The sequence below is a fragment of the Phascolarctos cinereus genome, unplaced genomic scaffold, assembly GCF_003287225.1.
Source record: "Phascolarctos cinereus isolate Bilbo 61053 unplaced genomic scaffold, phaCin_HiC Scaffold_5;HRSCAF=322, whole genome shotgun sequence".
NCBI classification, from domain to species: Eukaryota; Metazoa; Chordata; class Mammalia; order Diprotodontia; family Phascolarctidae; genus Phascolarctos; species Phascolarctos cinereus.
This window is the reverse complement of record NW_027555958.1, coordinates 453018402-453043661: the sequence shown is the minus strand read 5'-3', so window position 1 is coordinate 453043661 and position 25260 is coordinate 453018402. Positions and strand designations below refer to the sequence as shown.

The 25260-nt window shown below is 56.2% G+C and overlaps 1 protein-coding gene across 7 annotated transcripts; it reads left to right on the top strand.

Moving 5' to 3' along the window:
• CC2D1B (coiled-coil and C2 domain containing 1B) lies at window positions 1–16245 on the top strand. 7 transcript variants are annotated; one of them, XR_013487440.1, is made up of 26 exons: window positions 78–181; window positions 432–603; window positions 3572–3719; window positions 5404–5516; window positions 5980–6114; window positions 7618–7746; window positions 7899–8145; window positions 8409–8518; window positions 8831–8906; window positions 9353–9445; window positions 9596–9726; window positions 10263–10335; window positions 10529–10647; window positions 10951–11089; window positions 11243–11421; window positions 11638–11763; window positions 11997–12055; window positions 12618–12734; window positions 12840–12913; window positions 13010–13068; window positions 13418–13469; window positions 13664–13865; window positions 14230–14320; window positions 14444–14573; window positions 15347–15429; window positions 15564–16245. XR_013487440.1 is itself a non-coding variant. In XM_078156635.1 (25 exons), the coding sequence occupies exons 2-24, from the start codon at window positions 538–540 to the stop codon at window positions 14570–14572; spliced, it is 2667 nt and encodes an 888-aa protein (XP_078012761.1). In that variant the 5' UTR covers window positions 1–71; window positions 432–537; the 3' UTR covers window position 14573; window positions 15564–16245. The 7 variants fall into 7 exon arrangements, 6 of the variants coding, with proteins under 6 accessions (XP_078012761.1, XP_078012763.1, XP_020843432.1 ...); XM_078156635.1 differs by lacking the exons at window positions 78–181; window positions 15347–15429 and adding an exon at window positions 1–71; XM_078156637.1 differs by lacking the exon at window positions 15347–15429 and having other exon boundaries at window positions 13766–13865.
• The last annotated feature ends 9015 nt before the right edge of the window (window positions 16246–25260 follow it).

The following is a 25260-nucleotide window of genomic DNA, read 5'->3' as shown; positions in this document are numbered from 1 at the left end:
GTCCCGGGCCCCGCCCCTCTCCAGAGCGCGTGCGCACTGGGCGCCGCCCGGCCCGCGGGGTCACGTGGGAGGTGAGGAGGACTAGTGGCGCGCGGTCTGCGGGGGCTTCCGGCTGCCTCAGCGGGGACCTGAGCGAAGGAGGCTCGGGGCCGGGGTGCGGGGGCGTCCGGGGGCGAGCGGAGTGAGTGCAGACCCCTCCTCATCGCACCCTGTCTCGTCGTACCCTCTCCCCGCGGCCCACCTGGGGCCAGGTGTGGAGGCCGGGGCCGCCAGATGTGGGCAGGGGAGGGTCCCCCGAAGGGTCACGTGGTCCAACCCCCTGTCTCTCGCTGTCCGGGCCCCTGAGGATCCGCGGCGGGGAGGGGCCGGCAGCAGCCGCTCCCTCCGGCTCTAGAGCTTCGGGCCTCACCAAGGTTCTCCCTGGGTTTTAGGGTTCCAGATTCTCGGGCCCCGGCTCCGGCTCAGACCGAAGGGCCCCGCGGGGCCTCCCCGATTCTCTCCCCCGCCCAGGGACATCAGGAGGCAGCCGAGGCCGAGATGCCTGGACAGAGACCCAGGAAGGGCCCCCAGGCCCGAGGCCAGGGGGTGGCAACGGCCAAGCAGGTACGGAGGAGGGCCATCCCCCTCCCGGGAGGGCCCTTGGAAGTCAGCTCCCCATTTTACAGAGGGGGAAACTGAGGCCCCCAGAGAAGGGCACAGCTCAGGTTCCGGCCTCGCTGGGTTCGGCCTGGGGTCCTGAGCGACCCCCCGGAGAGCTCCAGCCCCGCTTTCTGCACTGACTTCTCCCAGCGGGGATGTCTGGTTCCAGGCGCACAAAAAAGGCCGGGAATTGAAGCAAAGCAAAGAAAAAGTGAGATTCTAATGAAAATATCAGTCTCTAAAGTGAATGTTTGGGGCCCAGCAGGGACAGAGCCTGGCCTGAGCATCTGGCATAGCACAGGCATAGTCTGCCTTCGAATCGTGGCTTGTTGCTTTTGTGATCGGGAATAAATCTCGTTTTCCTCCTCTGAAAGGCAGGGAACCCTGTTCCCCATGTAGGTGATTTCCACGGGTTGTAATGGAAAAAAGGCTGGATTTGGAATCAGAGGCCCTGGGTTCAAACCTCAGCTCCTCTGCTTCCACGCACCTGTGTCACTTTGGGCAAGTCCCTTACCCTCCTGTGGGCTTCGCTTTCTTGATTGTAAAATAAAGGGGTTGGACTGATAAGCTAGGGACCCCTGGAAATCCTCTGGGCTCTCCCGAGAGCCATAGCTGCTGGCTGTGGGCAATAGCCACTGGCCATGTGGGCGTCCAGTCAGCCTGGGCTGCCCCTGAAGGGTTGGGAGCCTAGCTTTGCGGTCTGTGGAGGTTACAAAGGCAACGTGAATGGTGGAGGCCAGGTGGCTTCCGTCCCTCCATCTTTTCCTTCTCCCAGTGATGTGTGAACCCCCTGCTGTGCACAGAGCACCCTGCTGCCTTAGCTGCTAGAGTGGAAGCTCCCTGAAGGCAGGCACTTTTCTTCATTAAGTACCTGCTCTGGGCAAGGCTCAACACTCTGTGCTAAGGATACAAAGTCATGCCCCAGATCCTCTGAAAGGGGGGAAAGATAGGGCCAGGACTAGCTGACACGGTGGGGAATGAGGGGCGTGCTAAGGAGAAGTCCGGGAGGTTCGGTGAGCCCTGGGGTACCCCAGCATCAGTACCAGGTCTTGGATGTCACTGGAGGGACTTAGAAATTATTTCTTGAATAGGATAAGGTCATTTTAAATTTAGAAGCGGAAGAAACCTTGCAGGCCATTAAGCCTTCATTTTACAGATGAAAAAACTGACCTGTCAGGTCAGGAAGTAGAACAGAAACAAGCATTCATTAGGTGCCTACTGTATACCTGTTTGTTTTTTTAATTTAAACGTTTCCCTTGGTGTTGACCATGTGCCAGGAACTTTACAAATTTCATCTCATTTGATCCTCTCAGCAACCTGAAAGGTGGATACTATTATTAGCCACAGTTTACAGTTGAGGAAACTGAGGCAGCTGGTGAGCTGGAGAGGCTGTCTCCCTCCCTCCTCTGCAGCTGCCCCAGGCCCTGCTGACAGACCCCATCTCCAGCCCCTAAGTGACCTACTCAAGGCCTTACAACTAGTAAAAATATCTAAGATGGAATTTGAACCCAGGTCTGCCTGGGTTCAAGTCTAGCATTTTAGCAACTAGACCACGCTGAGGTGCTGAGTTTAAGTGAGCAGGGACCCTGCCCCCCGGGGCTCACAGTCTCATAGGGAAAGGAGACCCTAATACACAGGAGCACATGAGGCCAGAGGTGGCATTCTAGTCAGCCTGTAAGGGGTGAGTGACGTTCAGCAGAGGAGGGGAAGTGCAGGACCAAGGCCAGTTTGGAGAGAGGAAGAACATGAGATGGGTCTGGCCAGGTGGGCTGGGGCCCTCTTGTAAAGACCCTGCAGTACCAGAAGAGGTTTTATGCTTTTGCCTGGAAAGGGCCAGGGAGTCGCTGAGGGTTTGGAGTTAGACTCGTGAGTCCCATCTGTGCATTTGGGATCACCGATTTGGAGCTGGGAGAGGCCTTGGAGGAGTGAGCCTGGAGGCAGGGACGCCACTTAGGGCTCCTGCAGTCACCTGGTGGGAAGCTACGAGGGCTACCAGTGTGGTGAAGGGCCTGGCCACACATAGGATGTGTGTGATGAGTGTGAGGAGGACTGAGGATGACACCAAGCCTGACCTGACTGGGAGAGTGAAGGCTTGTGCTCTTGACTGTAATAGGCCAATGTGGAAAAGCAGAGGCTTCTGGGAGAGGAAACAGTGAGCTCTGGGTTGGTCTCGTTGAGCTTGAGCTGGGGTGTGGCACTGACCCCCCCCCCCCAGCCGCCTCGCCCTACCTCACCTCCGGTCCTACCTGCAAGATGGCCCTTGGCCCAGGTTTCCCTTGAAGGTCCCCTCCCGTGTCACTGGCTGGGAGGGGGGTTGGGAGCATCTGAGGACAGGAGGCTTCAGCTTTGAGGGGGACCCTCCTCCAGGGACAGCAAGGCCTGGGGCCTGGACTCAGTGGCCACTTTGTTTGTGTCCTGGACCAAGTACGTAGGATTACAAAGAAAACCAGTTATGCTGACATATGGTTATCAAAATATTTGTAAAAAACAAGTTCACAGACCCTGGGTGAAGAGCCCTTGATTTAGAGGGAGAAAACTTGGCTTAGAATCTTGCCCCTGATCTTAACCACTTCTTTGATCCTGGGCAAGTCGTTTAAACTGGGCCTCAGTTTCTTTATATGTCAAATGATCGGGTTGGACTGAGAAGTCCTTGTGTCCTAGTAGTGGCTGGAGGACTGGACTTGAAGTCAGACCAGGGAAGAATCTAACTTCAGATCCTGGTCTGCTGTGTGACCTTGGGCATGTAACAGCCTCTCTGAGCCTGAATTTCCTCATTTGGAAAATTGGGATGATAATGGCACCTACCTCACAGGGCTGGCAAGCACTTAATAAATGCTTGTTTTGAGATCAATTTGTGAATCTTAAAGTCCTCTAGCCCCCTGACCTGGGCCCCTCCTCATTCTCCCCTCCTTTCCTCTTCTCCCACCCACAGTTGGGGCTCTTTGTGGAGTTCAGTCCAGAAGACATGTTGCTGGAGGACCAGGATGGCGAGGAGGATGACGGAGACTTAGAGGCAGAGCTGCTAGCCCTCACTGGCGACACCAGAGCCCCAGAGAGCAAGGCCAGGCCCAAAGGGAAAGGTGAGCCAGGGGCCAGGGCCAAGACTGGGTGTGGCCACTGAACCTCTCAGAATCCCCAGGCTGGGGCACAAAGCCTAGGCCACAGGGGAAGATGGGTTTGGGGAAAGCCTGGTCTTGTGTGCTTTTGGTGCTCTGCCCACCACATGTGGAGGAGGTGTTTGGGCCCCAGGGGCCACTACTGCCTTCTGGGAGCTCACCACCTAACACAATGGCCCAGCCCTCTTGGTTACTAGGCATGTCTTCCCCTGCTGCTCAAGGCCCTCAGGGGCCAAGGCAAGTGGGACTGAGCCTCTTCTGCCAGGCCGCCCTTCTGGTCCTGACTCTTCTCAGTCTTCTCAGCTCAAGTTCCTTCCATGGCCTGGACTTGATAACCCCCTCCCCACAACTGGTCACAATGGCCCCGTGGAAATCAGAGCTTGGGCCTCAGTTTCCTAGTCTGTAAATGAGGCCCAGATGAGCCCTGAGATCTTCTCTCTGCTGGACTCTGCAGCTTATCAGCGTCCTTCCTAAACCATGAGGCTCAGGACTGGTCTCGGGCTTAGCAGCTTCAGGCTGGTGGGACCTTGGAACTCATCAAGTCCAGTCCTCTCCTTCGATAGTTGAGGAAACTGAGTCGAGGCCAGAGAGGTAAAGCAGCTTGACCATAGTCTTGTAGCTAGGAAGTACCTGGGGCTAGATGTGAACCCAGGTCTACTAGGCCACACTGCCTCTACCATCTCCATGACTCCACCAGGCTGGAGGACAGTGAGATTCTTGCCTCCCTATTCACAATGGCTGTTTCTTTTGTTATCACTACTGTCCTTTAGAGGCCCAGCCTTGGATCTCCTCCACATGGGCCGTTCCCAGTGTGCACTCTTGGCCCCCCAGTGTCTATGACTAGATCCTTGTGAGTTGAGTGGGTCAGTGATGGCTGGCTAGTCATCTTTTGAGTGAGCTGGGCCCCAGGGCTCTGTGCCCGAGAACCTCTCCTTGGGCTGGTGTGGGATTGAGGCCCTTCCTGAAGAGGAGGCCAGACGGGGTGCTGACCTGAGCATCTTAGGGAGCTTCCCAGGAGCTGACACATGGATGGCCCTTGCTGTGTGGGACCTGAGGACAGCCCCCAGACTGAGGGGTGGGAAGTCCAGGGATGGCAGAACTTGCCCACTGTGACCCTTCCCCACACAGGCGGGCTGACTCTCCTTCAGGTTAAAGCAGCTGAGCACTGCGGGCTTCCTGTGTGGGGCCAGGCTAGGGGAGGTGGTTGGAGTTGGTCCTGAGTGGTCCTGGGAGTGTCTCACTCTAGGCCTCAGAGCCGTGGTGTGGGTGGGGCTCTCCCAGCCAGCCTAGCCAGCCCAGCCACTCAGGAGGCAGAGCAGCTGGCTGGGGGTAAATAAAGCCCCCAGGGCCTCCTGGCTGTAGCCTAGGCCGCCCCCCCCCCCCCCCCGCACCTCGGAGCTAGACTTCCTGGTCTGTGGGGTGGGGGCAGGGGGAGCCTTGGCGGTCCTGGGTTCAGGTCTCAGGCTGCTGCTCATTTGCTGTGTGGTCAAGACCCTTCTCTTCTCTTCTCTGGGACTCAGTTTATCTTGAATGAAAGGTTTGGACTGGATAATCCCCAAGGTCCACTGGACCTCTGTCATGGTCCAGTTCTGTCTGGGAGCCTGGAGCTTAGTGGTTCAGCCCTAAGGGACGTTCTCTGCACCCCCAGTTCCCCTGCCCATGGCCCACATCGACAAGCTCGCTGCTGAGTGCATGCAGGATGTGGGGGACGAGGCCTCGGATGAGGAAGACGAAGAGCTGGAGGCGGATACAGACCTGCTGGTATGTAACCAGGGCGATGCAGGTAGGGCCAGGGGACCCCGCTCTCTGCCAGCAAGCTTCACCTCCCGGAGTGGTGGGCCCTCCCCGGGCCTCAGTTTCCTCCTCTGTAAAACGAGGGGGCCAAACACGATGACCACCCAGGTCTAGTTCTCATGATTCTTATGTGGGACTTTTCCCAGGGGTATTTGAGGTCTGGGGAAGGAAGGCATATCCCAGGCCACCAAGTCCAGGCCTTGACTGAGGGAAACGGGTCTAGGGAGCGGACGTTCCCACCCAAGGTTTTCTGAAAGTAAATATCAGGAGATTTGAACCCAGGTTTTTCCTCAGGCTCCAGACCCCCCATGTCCCCTCCCTAGGCAGGAAGTCGAGGTTTGTGGCTAAGCCCCTGCTGCTCTCACCTTTGAGTGGGAGGCCAGGGCTGCCTTTGTCCTGGAGGCTTCCTTCCCCTTTCTTGTCCCCTCAGGCGGAGCTGCAGGAGGTCCTGGGAGAGGAGGATGCCGGACAAGGCAGCCCTGAAGAGGTGGCGGCCCCCATGCAGCCTTCTGCCCCGGTAGCCCTTGAGGTGCCCGAGCTGGGGGCCGGGGGCTCCCCTTCCCAGGTAAACAGCCTCTGTGGCTCTGGGCGTGCCCGTGTGCAGCTGGGCTCAGTTGCTACCCGAGCTCTGAACAGTTTCCACGTGCGGTGCTTGGTTCATTTTGATCGAGTAAGCAGCTGTCGCCTCTGCGGGCACACGTGCTTGCCGTTGAGGAGCTTCCATTCCCAGAGCAGTTAGGAAACATACCTGGTCCCCAAACAGAATGTGTCCAGAGGGAGGGATCACAAGACGAGTGGTGGGAGCAGCAGCAAAGGCACCTCATGGGGGCCAGGAGGTGACGCGTGGTCTACGCGCAGTGGCTGGCAGGGGTGCTTAAGGGAAGTGTTGGCAGCAGCCCCCAGGGCCAGCAGGGATGGGGAGACTCAGAAGGTTTTTGAGTAGGGGAGATCTGTGTTTCAGGATGTCCTCTGGCCCCTGAGCAGGGAGAGACTAGAGCAGGCTGAGCCTTAGCTGGCTGTTGGGGTGGGGGCTGGCTCAGCAGAGAGATGCTGCAGAGGGGCTACCAACGGGCCTTGGAGACAGGTTTGGGGGAGAGTGAAGAGCTGGGGGCGACACCTAGATTGTGAGCCTGAAGGTCTGGGAGGAGCGCAGCGCCCTTGATGGTGAGGGGAGAAGTAGGGACAGGATGCCCGGGAACGAAAGGGAACGAGTCTTTTTGGACATGCGGGTTTGTGCTGTCTGTGGTATGTCTGCTTCAGTGTGTCCAAAAGCCAGGTGGTGACGTGGGATGGGAGCTGGGGAGAGGTCAGGGAGCTCTAGGCCCCGGGACCGTCTGCTCAGAGATCGTTGTGGAAGCCACAAGAACCGCTGAGGGACCAAGTGAGAGAACAGGGAAGAGAAGGGGGCCCAAGCCAGAGCCCAGGGAGACCCCGAACTGGAAGGAGGAGAAGGGGAGAAAGCTTCAGCAGGAAAGCCTGGGTGGGAGAGGAGGGTGACGAGCAGAGAGGTCCAGAGGGGTGAGGATGGAGAGAAGGCCTTTGGATGAGAGGGGAAGGCAGGGAAGTAGGGGCAGCATGGAGGGGGCTTTTTTAGGAGCCAGCTGGGAAAGGGAGGCACGGTCTGGGCTGTTGGCCAGTGGAGACATTAAGATACATAAAGCCTTGGAGGATCAGGGAAGCTGCCCCCCACCCCCAGGTCCCTGGAGCGCTGGGTTTTTGGCGGGGTTCTCCATGTTCCTCTGCCTGTGCTCCCAGCATCAGTCCCCCAGGTCAGTATCACTGGGTATGCGGGAGGTGGGGGGCACTGGCACTGGCTCCTACCCTTGTGAGAGGCAGGCAGTGCGAAGAGCGTGCTGTGCACGCCCTGAGCGAGTACTGAGCTTCCTCGGTTTCGGTTTACCCACCTGTACAGTGGGGATGGCACCCACCAGGGCTGTGAGATCAGGGCTTGGCATTAGCCATGGGGGTTGCTAAGTCCCCTCCCGTCCTAGAGCCTCAGTTGTCTGTCTGTAAAAAGGTCCCGGTCTCTTAGCCCAGCCTTATCCAGCTTGATCCTTGTGCCCTGCAGGGGGTGCCCACGGCAGGAGGCCTGCAGGGGCTGCTGGAGGAGCGAATTGCCAATTACCAGGCTGCAGCTGCTGGCGCCAAGGAGGCGGGGGACGGGGCCAAAGCCCGGCGGTGTGAGCGAGGCCTGAAGGTGGGAAGTGGGGAGTGAGACCTGCAGCCTGTGGGGAGGAGGGTGGCTGACCATAGCTGACCAGAGTCTCTAGGGGAGGGCTCCCTGGTGTGTTTTAGGGGAGAAGGGGACCCCTGGGGTGGGTGTCCTGAGCCTGGGATCTCCTCCTGCAGACCCTGCAGACCCAGCTGACGGCTGTGAAAAAGGGCAAAACAATCACTGAGGAAGAGATCCCACCCCCTGTGGCCTGTGGGAAGAGGCCAGAGCTGCCCCCAATTGCAGAAAGTGAAGGCTGTGGGGAACTCCCAGCTTCTCCAGGCCCTCCAGCTACCTCGGACTCCTCAACTGCACTGGGACCTTCAGCTACCCCGGGCCCCCCAACTGTCCCAGCACCCCTGGAAGCAGCTGCTCCTGAGCCAGGTATGTGAAAGCCAAATCAATGCCCCCTCCCCCCTTTCTGTCCAGGAGCCCCTGGCTGCCCCAGACCTCTGGAGCAAGGTTTCCAGGAGCCCGGTCAGTGCCTTGCCTTTCTCACTCAACATCCCAGCGTGGGAGTGAGGGCATCCCTCTTGTTACAAAATAATTCAGAGACACCAGGCTTCTCCCCAGGGTCCAGGAGGAGTGGGAGGGACAGTGATCACGGGCCTGGCCCTGGTTCCTCAGCTGTTCTTTCCCCTGGCCAGGCTGTCGGCTGCTGTTGCTAACCCGGCAGAAAGAATACAAAGAGGCCGCCTTGAAAGCCAAGCAGGAGGGAGACCTGGAGCGGGCCCGAGAGTGCATGAGGATTGGCAAGGTGCGGCCCAGGCCTGGCTGCTCCCCGGGGGCGCCCCCTCGAGCTGGGAACACGAGGGCTTTGGACGTGGTCTCTGAGTCCTTGTCCAGTCACCTCGTTGTACTGAGGAGGAAATGCAGGCTCAGGGAACTGCCCAGGGTCATACTTCCAGCTTCCTCTAGGAGCTGGCGGGGAGTGAGGGAGAAACTGGGGCTCAAGATGAGCGGGTTGGTGACGGGTCAGGCCCTCTGGTGGCAGAGGTATGGGGAGGCTGCCATGGGAATAGGGCAGTGGATTCCCCAGGGCAAGGCCCTCACCTGGCTCTTCTCTCAGAGGTTTGGTGCTGTGCTGGAGGCATTGGACAGTGGGCAGCCTGTGGACCTGAGTGGCATGCCTCCTCCCCCTTCAGGTGAGCGGCCCGGAGGATCAGAGCCGGGTGCAGCCTGTGCCCCCGCTCCCTTCCCTGGGCTCACACTTGGAGCTGGGCCTCATCATGCCCCTTAGAGCCTCAGCCCAGCCTGGGGAGGGAAGCAGGACAGTGTTTTGTCCCAGTTGTGCAGAGAAAACTCTCTTTGTGCACGCATGCTTTATCCCCCACCTTCTTCTCTTCTTCTTCTTTCCTTCACTCAGCAAATGTTGATTACGTGGTTGTGTGAAAGGCCCAGTGGAGGATGCTTGGGGCACAAAGACAGACAGAGAGAGCACTGGCAGAATGAAGAGGGAGGGGAGGGTGTGGATCCTCAGAGAGGGGGCCGCTCCTGCCCTGGTCCTCTGCAAGCCTCAGTCAGGGACTTCAGCTCAGGAGATGGCCTGCTGCTATGGGACGTGCTTGGCTCTATGTCACTCTCTCCCCAGAGCTCAAGGCTCCCCAGAAGGCCCTGCCGGCCCCGAGCCCTGGCCCCCTGGAGCATTCGAAGCCTGTGATGTCAGCCCCTTCCCGGGCTCCAGGTAAACACTGGACAGGGCCCTGGCCTGGCCTCTGCTGAGCCTCACAGGAGGGAAGGAAAGGGTCAGTGGTGGGACCACACACCCCCAGGGTAGGTGGGAGCAGGGTTGGGGTCAGGGAGGGGAAATGGCTGATGGCCTCTTTGGGCACAGTGGCCCCTCCCCAGCCCCAGACGGTACTAGAGGCCTTGGGCCAGAGGCTAAGCAAGTACCAAGAAGCTGCAGCCCAGGCCAGAAGCAGCGGAGACGAGCGGAAGGCCCGCATGCACGAGCGCATTGCCAAGGTGACCTTATGTTTTAGGGCGTGGGGAGGGTGATGGGCAGGCCTCCCACGGACCTGGCTCTGCAGCCCAGGCTGGATGAGGAACCGCTCAAGAAGCCATTCAAAGAACCATAGAGTGGCAGAGCTGGGAGGTACCCCTGCAGCTGAGGGAGGAGGGGAGCAGGACTTGCCCCGGGTCACACAAGTCAGTGGTTGGTCTGGGAGTAAAATCCTGGTATCCTGCCTCAGCCCTGGGGACTGCCTCCGCCTCCTCCGTGTGCCTCCATACCCTGGAGCCCAAGTGGGAGGGCCAGGGGCCTTGTGGCCTTAGTTTCCTCTGTCACCCTCCCCCACTCTCCTTCTTTCCCTGTGCCCTGGAGAGGGGGCAGAATGTGCCTCAGTTTCCTCTATCAAAGGAGAGGTTGGACTAGATGCTTTTCATCTCTGCAGCCCCCGCTCCCTCTTTGTGCCAGCTCGGCATTTTGGGCAGTGGGGCAGGGGAGGAGGCATTGGCTCATCTCACCCTTGACCCTTGCTTCTTCCTGGCCTTAATTCTAGCAATACCAGGAGGCCATCCGAGCTCACAAAGCCGGGCGGAAAGTGAACTTGGCTGAACTTCCTGTCCCCCCAGGTGGGTCAGAGGCTGGGGCCCCTTGGGGATGGGGAATGGGATAGGGGGATGTGGGGGCTCCTTGAGGCCTGAGTCAAGGCTAGAGGAGGTGAATGAGGGGAGAAGCCTCTCACTCCTGGAAGGGCCTACTCTGGTGGGGGGGCTTCCAGCTCAGAGCCTCGCCCTTCAGGCCTCTCCTGTCTCTCCTCTCCAGGCTTCCCTCCTATCCCTGGCTTGGAGCCCCCCTTGGGCCCTGAGGACAACCCATTAGCTGCAGCCTTGAAGGCGGCTCAGCTTCTGGGTGGCCATGAGGAGAATGAGGACGAGGATGAGGTATGGAGGCCCCTGGGCAGGAGATGGTGCGACCACTTGGGTTTCCATTTGAACTTGACTCTGCTGCTCACTACCTTGGTCACCTTGGGTTACCAAGCCTCTTACCAGAAGGGTTTTCCGTTCTGTAAAGGGGTGATAGTGAGGGCAGTGATATATTGGAAGCAGAGCCTTGGATATGGAGTTAAAAGAGATTTGGGTTTGTTTCACCCCCACCCCCCGACCTTGGAGAAGTCACTAGGGGATCTCAGCGGCCCCCTCAGGATTTGGATCTGCTCTTGTGATCACCCTCTCCCACCTCCTTAGGAAGAGTCCCTGCCCCAGGCTCCAGTGGCCAAGAAGCCGGCTCAGCGGCCTAGCCAAGCTCCCCAGGTAGCCAGGCCCTCGGTTGTGCCATCCCCTGAGCCCAAGGGCTCTACCTCCCAGGAGGCCTTGTCCCCAGCAGGTAAGCCTGTCCAGGGCATGGGGGGAAGCCCTTGACCCTGGGAAGGGAGAAGAGGACCCAGGGCCCCTGGGGAGGGTAAAGAAAGACTCTGGGGGCCCCCAGTGGGGTCTCAGAGCTCCCAGGCCGGGCCAGCAGGGGCTCTTGTCCACCCAGCCCGGGAACAGCTGGCCTTGCTGGAGAGCCGCAGACTCCAGTGCCAGCGAGCTGCCCTGCAGGCGAAACGGGCCAAGGACCTGGAGCAGGCCAAGGTCCACCTCCGGGCAGCAAAGGCACTGGATGCGCAGATAGCCCTGGTGCGTGGCAGCGGCCGTGTGGGCAGCAGCGGGACCAAGGTGGGCCTGGGGACCCGGCGGGGGACTCGGGGGCATCTAAACCAGTTAGGGGTTTCTGAAGTGCCTATGGGGTACAAGACCATTTTCTGGGCACTAAAAATGGCCATGCTCTGCCTTCGGGGAGCTTCTGTTCTATGAACTGTGGATAGGGAGGGGTTGGGCTCGTTGGCTTCTGGGAGGCTTCCCAAGCTCATTTCTATGTTGGGGATGGGGCAGGTGTCTTCACCTCTGACTGACGAGGATGGTGGCTTTGTTCTCATTCGTCGCGAGGAGGTGGGGCTCTCCCAGAAGGCTGAGGAGGTGTATGCTCAACTGCACAAGATGCTTCAGGAGCAGCAGGAGGTCAGGACCTCTCCTGGGGCTCCTTTCCAGCCCCCCATTCTGGAGCAGCAGAGGAGCTATACCTTCTCGGGCTGGCCTCGGCGGGCAGAATGAGGAGAAATGAGGGGAAAAGTAATTGGGAGGCAGATAGCGGCTCAGTCACGGCAGACTTCCCAGTATGAGAGCCCAGGCGGGCATCAGGCAGAGGCTGAGGCCAGGGGGCATCTGCAAGTGTGCTCTGCTTCCCTTTCCAGAAGTGCCTGCTGTACTCCAAGCAATTCATGCACCAGGGCAACGTGGCAGAAACCACGCGGTGAGTGGCCCAGCGCCAGCTGTTGGGGCGCTGCCTGGGGCCGCAGGGCTTCGTTCAGATGTAGGCAGCCCTGGCCTGGCAGCCTTTATCTGATGTCTGAGAGCCCTTCCGTCTCTAACATGCTGGCAGGGCCTTGGTGCTAAAGGGAAAACGGGGAGGAAGGGTGGGGCAGGGGGCGAGGAGGGAGGTCCTCAAGTGGTGGGGGAGGGGGCCTAGTCCCCTTTGGGATACTGTAGAAGGGTCAGCTGAAGGTGGGGGTGTTCGGCCAGGACCTCGTCGAAGGGCTGCTGGGGGAATGATGGTCAGCCTTGCTCTGCCTGGCCATGGGGAGCATAGCAGGCGACCGAGGAAGCCAGCACGGAGCCTATTGGGGCTGGTTAGCAGGGAACATCCTCATGCTGAGAGGTGTCTCTGAGTGGGGCAGGCTGTCCCCAAGGGTGGTGAGCTTCCCTTCTGTGGAGAGAGGGCTGCAAGAAGGGCCGGCCATCCCCTCACGGGGAGGCTGCTGTGCCCATCCGGCCTCTGGGGTCCTTTCTAGCTCCAGCCTGCCCCTCCCTGACAGGTTTGAGAAACTGGCCGAGGACCGTAAGAAACAGCTGGAGATGCTGCAGCTGGCGCAGGCACAAGGCCTGGACCCTCCCAGCCACCGCTTCGAGGAGAAGACCTTCCAGACCGTGAGGTGTGTGCTTTCGGGGTGGAGAGGGCAGGAGAATGGAGGCCGGGGCAGCGTGAGCCCAGAGCAGCCTCGGCACCTCGCCGTCTCCGTCTGCCTTGTCTCCCCCAGGATCTTCTCAGAGCTCAGCAGCACCGAGATGCACCTTGTCGTCGTGAGGGGCATGAACCTCCCTGCCCCACCAGGTGCCCTTGGGGCTCCCTTCAGGGGGCGGGGTTGGGGGACCTCGGGGCTGCCCAGCCTCCGAGCGCTGAAGCCCTGCCCCTGTATCCCCTGCACAGGCGTCACTCCTGATGACCTGGATGCGTTTGTTCGATTTGAGTTCCACTATCCCAGCTCGGTGAGCAAGGCCCTGCCCCATGCCTCCTGCCCTAACCCCCAGACCCTCTGGGATCCTCAAGGGCAGGGGGACAAAGAAATGGCCACTGCCAGTTCTCCCACTGTGGACAAGGAATCTGGCTTCCTGGGTCACCTTGGACCACTCACTTCCCTTCTTTTGGTCTCAGTTTCCTCATCTGTACCATGAGAGCAGCGGCCTCAATGCCTAAAGTCCCTCTCAGCTCCAACATTCTGAGGTCATCCTGCCCCGTCCCCCACCAATGCCGCTCATGCCCAGCCCTTGCCCTGAGCCCAGAGTTTCCACCTCCCCTAACTGTCCTGGACACCCTCTTCTGTCTGTCTGTCCCCAGGACCAGGCCCAGAAAAGCAAGACGTCTGTGGTGAAGAACACCAACTCTCCAGGTGGGACCCCAGAGCCGCCCTGTCCCCGGAGGCCGAGAGATGCTGGGCACCCGTGGGAGAGGGGAAGGGGAGGGCCCGAGACCTGGCGCCCAGGGGTGGCTACCTCTGGGCAGCTGCCAGGAATTGGGGGATTGGGGGCAGAGGCCGTGGGTGCAGGTTTTGGCTCTGCCCCTCGGTCTCGCCCTGTCACCTAGTGCGAGGTTCCTCGGGTACGGAACAAGGTGATGAGGCCCGACGCCTGCTGGGCCTCTCTGGCTCAAGGCCCCCAGCTCTCTCATGCCCCCCCCTCCCAGCAGAGTTTGACCAGCTCTTCAAACTGAACATCAATCGGAACCACCGGGGCTTCCGCAGGCTGGTCCAGAGCAAGGGAATCAAGTTTGAGATTTTTCACAAGGGGTGAGATCTGGCCTCCAGAAGACTGGGGGGCAGCAGGGGAAGTGGTAGACTCCCGGCCTAGCCAGATGAAGAGTGGGAATCCCCCTGTAGCATCTTTCACAAATGAGCGCCCAGCTTTTGCTTGAATTCCCCTGGGGATGGACAGCTCATTACCTTACATGGCAGATCTGTAGGATATTGTTTGCTGCTTGTTACAAAATTCTTCCTCATGTTGACCTGATGGCTGTCCAAGCAGGGCCTGGCCCTGTGCCCTCTCCCTTCCTGTTGGGCCTGGGGATCCGTGATTGGCCATTTTCATGTACCTTGCCACTCTCACCCCATGGGGCAGGGCTGAGCTCACCCACCCTTTCCACCCCATCCACAGATCCTTCTTCAGAAGTGATAAGCAGGTTGGGACGGCCCATCTGAAGCTTGAGCGGCTGGAGAGAGAGTGTGAAATCAGGGAGATCCTGGAGGTAGGGGGGTCGGGGCCTCATCTGTAGAGCCTTAGGCCCGGTTGGGGGTGGGGGGTGAGACCCTCCTGAGGCCTAGTGACCTAAATGGGTCAGTCTCTTCTCCATGTTTGGCCCCTTTCGCAGGTCTTAGATGGCAGGAAGCCAACCGGGGGCAAACTGGAGGTGAAGGTAAGACTCCGGGAGCCTCTGAGTGGACAGGACGTACAGATGGTCACAGAGAACTGGCTGGTGCTGGAGCCCAGGGGCATCTGAGGTGAGTGGTTGTTCCACATTGACAGCTGGGGTGAGGGGTGGGGAGCCTGACTTGTAACCCCTCCCCCCTTCCCTCAGTGCTGCTGCCCTAGGAAGGGTCCCTGAAGCTGGGTGGGACCTGTGGGGGATGAGCACTGTGGCAAGAAATTCCCAAGACCTCCTCACCCTGATGGCCTGTCCTTGGGGTCTAGACAGGGATGAGGGGGAGCAAACAGCTTGTAGAGCTGGGAGGAATCTGGGATCTCTCCAAGGTCATCCAGAGGAGAACTAGCTAGGGTCACACAGCCCGGAAGTAGCAGAGCCCTGCCTCAGCTCTCCACGTGAAGTCCCCCTTATCCAACCATTCGGCTGGGCTTTGATCTGGTCGGCCCTGCCATGTCGTGGTCCAAGGAATTGCTTTCCAATTCAGAGCCTGTTCTGTGCACACCTGAGTAGGATCTTAGATCGTTTGTGGATGGGGGAACTGAGTCCTGGAGGCCAATGGACTTACCTGGGGTCACTCAGCTGAAAAGGTTCTTGAGGCAGACTTGAGCCTAGGTCTCCCCCACTTCAGTGCAACACCTCCATCCTCTGTGCCGCAGAGCCCCGTCTGGGTTGTGTTGAACAGAGTGGGAGCTTTGTCCAGGCTTCTCCTGTGCAAAGAGAGATGCCCAAAGCAGGGCGTCTCTGGGCCCCTCCCCACGTGGAAGGTGGGAATCGGAGGACCTGCCTCAGAATTCTGCCTGATGTTGGCAGCCGTGACCTTAGCCAAGCGCATTCTGTCTCCATTTCCAGCTCTGGTCTCTGACAGCCATGATGTGATGTGTCTCTAGCACTTACCCTCCATTCTCCCTTGGCCCTTGTGATGCTTCTGGGAGGTGGGTGCCATTATTAGACCTTTTATAGAAGAGGAGACTGAGGCTGAGAGCCATGAGGGGATCCCTTCTAGGAGCCTCCTTGATTAGGGCCCAGGGTACAGAGAGCCAACCCCAGGCCTGCTGCTTGCTTCCAGCTCTGCCCTGGACCAGAAGCTTTGGACATAAAGAAGACGCTGCTACCCCGAGCACCAAAGACTTGTTAAGCAAATGCACTACTGACCATGCTACACGCCCCCATGTGCTGGAGAGCTGCCACGGTGCTGTGGGGCATCGGCCATGTGAGTGGTGGTGGGCGGCAACCCCTCTGCCTTCAGCACCTGGAGCTGAGCCCTGTCAGCCTCCCCAGCCCATCTCTGTTGATAGGCTCAGGCTCCTGGCCACCCTTCTGCTGACCTCGTCTGGGCTGGGCTGCACTCCTTGGGTCTTGGCTCTTCTGACCCACGTGCTGGTGGAAGACAAAGGAAAGGCCTGGTCAGCCAGCATGCCGGGGCTAGTCCAGCCCCTGCTTGCTCCTCGGCCCCTCTCTCTGGATGTGCCTTTAAGACAGATGTGACTGGAAGGTTGGGGAGGTGAGCGGGACCCTGGGCCTCCCTCTGGGAAGCAGCTGCGCATCTCACCTGGCCCCTGCTCTGCTCCTCTACCTGGGTTCTGTGCCTTCTTCTTGGACAGTAACTTGCACTAGCTTCCTACTTCCCAAAATGTTGAGAGGAGGAAAAAAGCAGCCTTGGGTACCACGTTGGGGGAAGGGAGGGATGCTTTGTACCCAAGACGTGCCCCCCTCCCCCAAGACTAAAAGACTGTTAACTGGAAACAAAAGCCATCTGTGTTTGTGTCTTTGTACCTGTACCAGCCCCCAGAGGAGCGGGCTTCCAGCCTCTCCTTGAAGCTGGTGGGGGTGCACACCGCCGCCCGAGACAGCCTGTCCCATTCTGGGAGCTCTGATCTTTACAACAGTTTGTCCCCACCTCCAGCCTCTGCTGGCCCCTTGGCCACTTCCCCTGCCACTCTTCCTGGTCCTGCCCCGTGGGCCAGGCAGAACAAGGCTAGGTTTGTGCATCAGGGCTTGAGGGAAAGCAGACAAACTCATCAGAGGAGGGAAACTGAGGTAGGGCCCTTGGGTCCCTGTAAAGCTTCTCTCTTGCCAAGTGTGAAGAGTCCATAGGCTTTTGCCAAGTGGGACCATTTACTGGGCAGAGCTTCACATTGGAAAGAAAGGTGTAGCGCCCCCTTCTAGCTTTCTCCAGCAGTGAACTCTCCCGTGGCCAGTTTCCTTCCTTGCAGACCCAGGGAGCAGGAAGGATCTTTTGTTTCTCGTTCTTACCCAAGATGGTAGTCCTGGGGGAGGGGGTGCTGCTGCACAGAGGGGGCTGGGGGTAGGCAGCCCACAGAGATGAGTGCATCTGCACTCATTGGAGGGGGAGGGGAGAAAAGTCATTCTTATAGCAGCTCTTCCTGTGGTGGCCAAGAACTGGAAATTGAGAGGACGTCCATCAGTGGGGAAATGGTTGAGCTAGTTGTGGTATATGAATATAATGGAATACTATTGTGCTATAAGAAATGATGAGCAGGCAGACTTCAGAAGAACCTGGAAAGACTTGTATGGACTGATGCTGAGTGAATCGAGCAGAACCAGGAGAACGTTGTGCACAGTAACAGCCACGTTGTGCGATGACTAACTCTGATAGACTTAGTCCTTCTCAGCAACGCAAGGATCTAAGACATCTCCAAAGGCCTCACGATGGAGAGTGAGCTGTGGAGTCTGGATGCAGATCAAAGCGTATTTGCTCTCTCGTTTTTTGTTTTCTTCTTTCTCGTGATGTCTCCCATTGGCTCTAATTCTTTACAACATGACTAATGTGAAAATATGGGAGAAGGGGAGAAGAGGTTCATCCACACTTCGGGGGGGATAGAGACCTGGCCACCCTCATGCAGCCAGGGCCTGGGAGATGAACTGGAAGCCTGGTGGGATCCAGGGATCTTGACTCTGGGATCATGTACCTGTCAGAAGGAATCCACAGCCAGGCAGGCCAGCCCGTGTCCCCAAAGGAATCTTCCCTCCAGCTTTCCTGATGAGGCAGAGTGGTGTGGACTAGAGCTGGGAAGAGGCCTGCTTTGGCTGGTACCTGCATGACCCTGGGCACTTGCCCAGTGCACCTCTCGGGGCTTCGGTTTGCTCATCTGTAAAATGACGGGGCTGGACTCGGCCTTCCAGGGTTAGATCCTAGGTGACCATTCAGCCCCTGCTTGGAGGCTCAGGACTGAGCTGTGACTCCAGTAACATGTTCTTTCTGAAATTGAGCCCAAAGTACCCTCTCTTAGCTGCTCTCGCTGTGGGCTCCTCCCTGGGTGACAGTCAGCCGGCCCCCCATGCCCACAGAATGCCTGGCTCTGCGGGCTGGGCAAGGGAGGGGTGCAAGGAGGAGGGCCGGACCACAGAATCCAGACAGCTCTGGGTCTTCACTCACTTGCATGACCTTGGGCAAACCACTGCACTTCTGCAAGACAATTCACCTCCCGTGACCCACCTATGAGGTACCAACGTGGGAGCCAGAGAGAGCTGGTCTTGTGACTGGAAGTGGCACGCATCCAGTGCCAACCATCTGCAGGTCTGACCCTGCTCAGCTAGCCCTGTCTGCCTGGGAAGACATGGCCTCCCGACTTGGCAATACCCAACCCTCTTTCTTTCCTCAGCAACAAGGAAAAGTTTGGGGAAGCATCCTTCTGCAACCCAAATACAGCTGAGCATAATACCCTTTTCAGGACCCTTTGAAGGATGGGGGTGAGTTTTATGTGTGGCTTCACATGAACCCTATAATAACCTCAGTTGGGTATGACAGGTTATGCTGTGCCCATTTCACAGATGGGGAAATAGGCTCACAGGTGAAGTGACTAGTCCAGGGCCACCCCACTAGCGTCAGAGAACTTGGGGTCCAGCACTAGCCCTCATACCACGCTGCACTTTGAGAATCTGTGGTACCTCAAGTCCAAAAAATACTGGGCTAGGAGAAAGAAGACATGGCTTAAAGTTGCAGCTCAGCAATGCCAGGTGCGTAACCTTAGGCAAGCCCTTCCTAGTCTCTAGACCTCTCTTTCTCCATCTGAAAATGAGAGGTTTGGCCCCTGTGGTTTCTAAGGCCCTCTTTGGCCTCTACTGTGCTGTTATTTTCTTTTAGCAGGCACAGAGAAGGGCATTCAAATTAAGCCCTCAGAAAAGGCCTGCTTCAATAAGGCATTGTTTGGCCCCTGAGAATTACGCATGGCTGCTGCCCACTCAGCTCCAGTTGGCTTCATGCTTGTGGGTTTCAGGAAAAATTGGGGCCTCTATGCAGTGCTGGGCCACAAACTTGTCTTAAAGGCCTTTGTTGGAGTTGGACATTGGGAGGGGTTCTGCTTCCCTGGGTTCTGGGAGAAGGCCCTCAGCCAGGCCTGGGTAACCCAAGTTGGGATCCTGAGAATCCCAGAAAAGAGCTGGTCCACGTAAGTCATTATCTATGGCACTGAACCATCCATATGGGGAAGGAATGCTGGATTGGGAGCCAGGACACAGGCTTGAATCTTGACCCTGCCCCTTAATACCTATCGTGTGAACTCAGCAAACCCCCTCCCCTCCCTGGGGTTGTTCCTTTCATGAAGATGTCCTAATCTAACCCTTCTAGTTCTAAAGCTCCAGTACAACCTCTGCTTGCTTCTCCATGATAGGCTGCTCACTACCTCCCAAGGGAGTCCGTTCGATTGTTCTTAGGCTGAGCCAGCATAAAGCCATTTCATGAAGTTCTTGTATGGAGCCAAGAGCCTAACTGCCCACTGGAGCCCAGTGCTCCTCTCCTATTCTGGTCACCATCTTTTGGCTTTCCACCTCTCCCTCTGCTGTCCACACCGTGATCTCCAATCCTTTCACCCCTCAACTCTCCCAGGCCATCTCCCCTGCACCAGCCACTCTCTCCTCCCATCTTGACCCCTTGGTGAACCAGCTCAACTTGACACTATCCTCGAGTCCCCGGCCCCCTGTCCCTTCCATGCCCCTGCCGTGGATCACCCCCACCATTTGTCACCTTCACTTCTATACACCTGCTGTCGAATGGAGATGAAGAAAATCACACACCTGCCCTCACGGGGTTCACTATGAATTCATGTTAAGCAACCTCAACTGGGCCCTCCCTACCACTCCACATTCCTACTATTCCCTTATCAACTCACTCCCACTCTCCCCAGAGGGTCTTTCAAAACCTCATTCCTCCTCAAACCTGCCACTGCTCCTTCTCCCCCCACTCAGCGGAGAACCTTGTCTCACATTTTACAGAAAAAAATAGGGGCTATTCAACATGAGCTCCTTTTCCTCATTGCAGATTTCTTCTGTCACTCTCTTTCAAGCCTGGCTCACACAAAGGTGGCCCCATCTCTTACCAAGGCCAACCATCCCCTCTACCTACACAAGCAATCCATTTCAACCCTGTCTCCTTCAGCAGATTGCCCTCGCTACCATCCTGCTGTCTCTACCGCTTCCAAACAAGTGTCCCTCCTCTTCAAACTCCCTCCCGCCTTGATCTATTCCCACTATTGTCCTCCATCTAGCTCTTCTGCTCTTTGCAAAGGCCGTCTATAATAGCTCTATAATATAAAGCTGCTTCTTTCATCCTCTTGTAAAAAAGTGTCCACTTCCTCTTGGAATTGTGATGGAGGCGGAGAGGAAAGACTCCCAGCCTCCCCAGACTTTGAGAGAGTCTATTTTAAATGGTTCAATGGAAGGGTGAGTAGGCTGTCGTGGACTAAAAGTTCTAGAAGGGAAGCCAGTTCCTGAACCATGGGAAACTTCAGAATGTAATTCTGAATGCAAAAAGAAAAGCAATTCTGATGAGGAGGGAAAAGGGGAGTTGTCTGAAGAGACTAGATGCAAGCGGAGCTCAATAATTAACTGATAAAGACCAAGGTGGAAGGAAGTAACAGGAACGTGAACACTCAGACTCGGGGCTGCCACACAAAACTCAGAACCAAAAGAGGGTCTATCCTTCAGGAAAGAGTTCTGAAGAGCAGGGCTCATTTTTCAGAATGGATGGAATGATAACTGACAACAAAGGGAGAGTCACTGAGTTTTTATCATGCTCGTCTTCTCTGCTGAGAATGATCACTGGACTAGAAAAGATGGGAGAAAAAGACCAACGATCAGCTGAGAACCACAGTAAGGAAAAAGTGATAAGAATCACTCAGCTGCCCTTGATGAACTTCTCTCCTGGCTCAGCCGGTTACATCCTAGGCGACTGCAAGAATCAACAGATGTGACTGATGAATCCCTCTCTGTGGCAACCAGGAGAGGGACCACAGACAGGGTTAGATAGACATTTATTAAGCGTATACTCTGGGCTAAGCGATGGGGATACAAACACGAGCAAGAAAAGTCCCTACCTTCAAGGAGTTTACATTCTAATGGGCTCAATACAACACACTGAAGGGCTGGAAAAGGGAAGGCGGTGAAGGTCAAATCTGCAGAGTGAGGAGCGGAGCCTGGTGTGACATGGAGGACCAATATCCCAACTTTTAAGAAAGGGAAGAGAATGGGGGCTGCAAATTATACATAGACCAGGGAGCTTTGCTTCAAAAACCAGAATGTCTCATTCAGGGGAAAGTTGGTTAGAGAACATCTAGAAAAGGGAGTGATAGCCACAATGAGCTCAGATGGTTTTACATCAAGAAAGGATTGTGTTAAAAAGACAGGCACGCTAATACATTACTGATGGGGTTGTGAAATGGTACAACCATTTTGGCAAGCAATTTGGAATTATGCAAATTAAGTGGCTAAAATGTCCATACCCTCTAAATCCGAGATTCCATTACTGGGCTTACATCGTAAGGAAGCCATTGATAAGGAAAAAAGTACTCTATACACTCCCAAATAGTTACAGCAGCACTTCTGATGACAGCTAAGAAGTGGAAACAAAGTAGATGCCCATCCATTGGGGAATGGTTAAACAAACTGTATTTACACAAGTATTACTGGGCTGTGAGAAATGATGTGGATGAATACAAAGAAGCATAGGAAGAGCTACATGAACTGATGCCGAGTGACGTAAGCAGAGCCAAGAAAATAACACGCTCAGCAATTACAATGATACAAATGGAAGGAACACATCAAAAAATCAGGAGTAAATGCAACAAGATGATAAACTGGGACCCAAAAGCGGAGGTGAGAAGACATCCTCAACTTTCCTTTCATGGAAGCGGGAGAGCCACAGGTGTCACACACTGTTATATCTTCAGACTTGTTCAAGGAAGCTCTCAGTTGTGCGGTTTTTTTTCCCTCTCTAAAAATACCACCTGTTGTATGTGACAGATCTTCTGGGAGGGGAAGAGAAGGGATACATGGGATATAATGGCGATATACAAAACAATAAAAAAATTAAAAGAAAAAACAATGGATTGTGCCAGGCCAACTTCTTTTCCCTTTTTTGAAAAAGGAACCCCCGGGGAAGCTGTAGCTAAGGTCCACCTAGGTTTAACTATGCCTTTAACAGAATCTCAAACGATTATGCAGTCAGGTGGTTTTGCAGCTGGCTGAAGGAACGGCCAAACTCAAAAGTCATCAGCAATGGTTTGAACTCAATTTGGAAGGAGTGACACAGGGATCTGTGCTTGACCCCGTGCCGGCTTAACATTTTCATCAATGGGAACATGGCATTAAGGCATAAAAAGCATACTCTCTCAATTAGGGAATGGCACAACACAGAGAGTCAAAGCTAAGACACTGGACGGCGGCATGCAAAAAGAACCCAGAGCATGAGGTGGAGCTGATTAGGGGAAAATTGTTAAGGATAAATACAGTCTCATCATGTGAGTTCAAAAAACCTCCAAGAGGGGCAGCTAGGTGGTACAATGGATAGAGCACTGGCCCTGGAGTCAGGAGGACTTGAGTTCAAATCCAGCTTCAGACACTTGACACTGACTAGATGTGTGACCCGGGGCAAGTCACTTAACCCCATTGCCCAGCCAAAAAAACCCAAAAAAACAACCACCTCCAAGATGGGTGGTGTATATAGCTAGACGGCAGTCGTTTAGATATGAATCAGCAGTATATCACAATCAAAAAAAGCTAACATTGCCGTCACCCGCCTAGAGAAGCCATGCTAGCCCCTCTGTCCTCTGCCCTGGTCAGACCCTACCTAGAGTACTGTGTTCAGTTCTAGGGCTCCACATTTGTAGGATGCTGCCAAAGCACCTTGCTGAGCTGAACAGGAAACTGGGGAGGGTAGTTAGGAGGGTGAAGGGCCCCATGAGCGTTAGTAGAAGCAATTAGGCGTGTTTTGCCTGGAGAAGCCTAGGGATGGCAGATGGGATGTAATGGCTGGCATCAACTTTTTGAAAATCATGTGGAAAGGGGATTAGAATTGCCATATTTGGCCCCAGAGGTAAGAACAGGAGCAGTGGATAGCAGTCGTAAAGAGGCAGATGTACGATCAGTACTAACAGAGCGGCCCCAAAGTGAAAGAGGATATTTCTTGTGGAAGTGGGTCCCACCTTCCTAGTGCCAACTTAGGGTCTTCAAGGGAAGACTAGAGAGGGGCAGGTAGGTGGTGCTACCGTGGATAGAGCGCCAAACCTGGAGACAGGAGGACCTGAGCTCAAATCTGGCCTCAGATACTTACTAGCTGTGTGACCTTGGGCAAGTCAACCCCGACTACCTCAAAAACAAAAGTCAAACCAATCAAGGGAAGACTGGATAGGGCAGACACGTTTGTTTTAAACCTTGCTCCTCTTAGCAGCTTGGTGACGCCACAGCATATAGAGCGCTAGGCCCGGAGTCAAGAGGACCTTAGTTCACATCGGTCCTCAAATGCTACCTGTGTGACCCTGGGCAAGTCACTTTACCCAGTTTACCTCAGTTTCCTCATCTGTAAAATGAGCTGGAAAAGAAAATGGCAAACCACTCCAGTATCTTTGCCAAGAAAACCCCCAATGGGGTCACACAGTGTCCTGAAATGACTCGACAACAACTTCTTAGCGCAGTGCCTGGCACACAGCGAATACTCAAGAAATGCTTGGTCACCTGTCACTGGTCAGGAGTGTTACCGTGAGGATTCTCTTTTCAATATGGGTTGGACTGGATTCCACCGAGATCCCCTGCCACCTCTCAGCTTGTGTGAGCTCCCGCAGAGATGGTTTCAAACAGAAGAGCTTTAATATCAGGTACCCTGCGTAAGCCTGAACTGCATTCGCCGAGTTGTACAATTCGTGGGCTGACAAACAAGCCTGACAACTTTAACACGCTGAGCTTTGGGAAGGGTAGGTACAGTGAGGCCACATGCTTACCGGGTGATGGTGGTGGGACGGAAAGAGCCCTGACCTCGGGATCTCAATGCCTGAGCTTCCGCTCTTCTTCACACCCTGTCGTGAGTGACCTGGATTAATGGCTTCACCTCTCTCAGGTTCTTCCTCTCAAAGGCAGGCTCTAATAAAAGTAACTGCCCTACTGACCCTTCACAAGTGACTCATATGAGCTTTGTAAATTTCCAGAAGCCAGAGAAACACGAGCCACCACTAACTCTAAGAGTTAAAGGCCAAGGCATCGTACCCATCACCATCAGGGCCCACTCCATGCCCTCTGATTCCGCCAAGAGAGCACTCCAGGGCAGCAGCTGCCGGGCACAGCATGAGCCTCCGGGTCCTGCTCCCAGCTGCTTCCACTGGGGAGCAGCATTGCTCTGGGCTGCAATCATTAGTGGAGGGGCTGAGGAATGGGCCCAGGCTCAGCGGGAAGGAAAGTGACTCAGCCTGACTGCAGGCCCCTGAAGGCCACGCAGTCCAAAGACCAACTGTCCCAACGGCCCTCCACCTTCTGCCCAAGGAGCCTCTTGGGACGGGCTGACCTCAACCCCCACTTCCAGAGGCCTGAGGGCTTACAATGTTCTGCCTTCACTACACGGTCAGGCAGGTGGTACAAGTGCCCTAATTCCTGTCTGGACATGAGGAAACTGAGACAGGGAAGGTTGGGGGGGGGCAGCTAGTGAGCAGGGGAGCTGGGCTTCTCTCTCCTGACTCAGCATCACCCCCCAAGGGGCCCCTCTGCAACCTGTGGGCACAAGAACACCCTGGTCCCTGCAAGGAAGTCGAGAAGACACACCGACCACAGGCTCTGGTCCGGTGATAATTCTGTTTTCACAAAGGACAGACAAACCAAAGGAGCCAGTTTCACTCAAGGAGAGACACTGCTTTAGTCTGGGCCCCAGAGGGGAGAGCCAGGCACTGACTCTGATGAAAGCATGGCCTCCAGGACAAAGAGAGCTGCCCAGGGACAGCAGGGAAGGGCTTAAAGAAAGCACTGAGGGCAGATCCCACAGAACCCACTTTCCCAACGCTCAGTCGGCCTTCACAGAGCCCCGCTCAGCGACTGTCCCAATGTGCAGATGCTTCCTCAGGCCGACGTCCATGTCCCCCACACACGAGGCATCCTTCCCAGGCACCTCCACATGGACAGACGGCCCCACAGCTCCGGGACTCGCTCTGGCCAGGAACTGGACCACAGAGAGGTAAACGTGGCTTTTTGATGAATGTCTACAATATAACCATTGACATGGAGGGGCTGGGAGGGTGAGGGCATTGGGGTCATCCCTGGACAAAGAGTGCAAGGCTGGTGTTTCATCTTTTATTTCCTCCCCTGTGAAGTCTGAAAACATAGGCGCGGGACTTGGGTATCCTTGTCTAAACAGTAACAGAAGTGGACGAGCCGCGGGGACGGCGTAGCTGTGTGGAGCTGAGGAGCTACCCTGACCTTCTTGGGACGATGCAGAGAAGACTGAGGATTATGGAACACTTGCTTCCCCCCCACCCCCACCCCCACCCCAC

Excerpts from the sequence above, each read along its gene's own strand:
- CC2D1B (XM_078156635.1), top strand. The coding sequence starts at position 538 with ATGCCTGGACAGAGACCCAGGAAGGGCCCCCAGGCCCGAGGCCAGGGG. Across the intron at positions 5,517-5,979 it reads AGGCGGATACAGACCTGCTG|GCGGAGCTGCAGGAGGTCCT; the intron begins GTATGTAACCAG and ends TTGTCCCCTCAG. Across the intron at positions 11,422-11,637 it reads TGGGCAGCAGCGGGACCAAG|GTGTCTTCACCTCTGACTGA; the intron begins GTGGGCCTGGGG and ends GGGATGGGGCAG.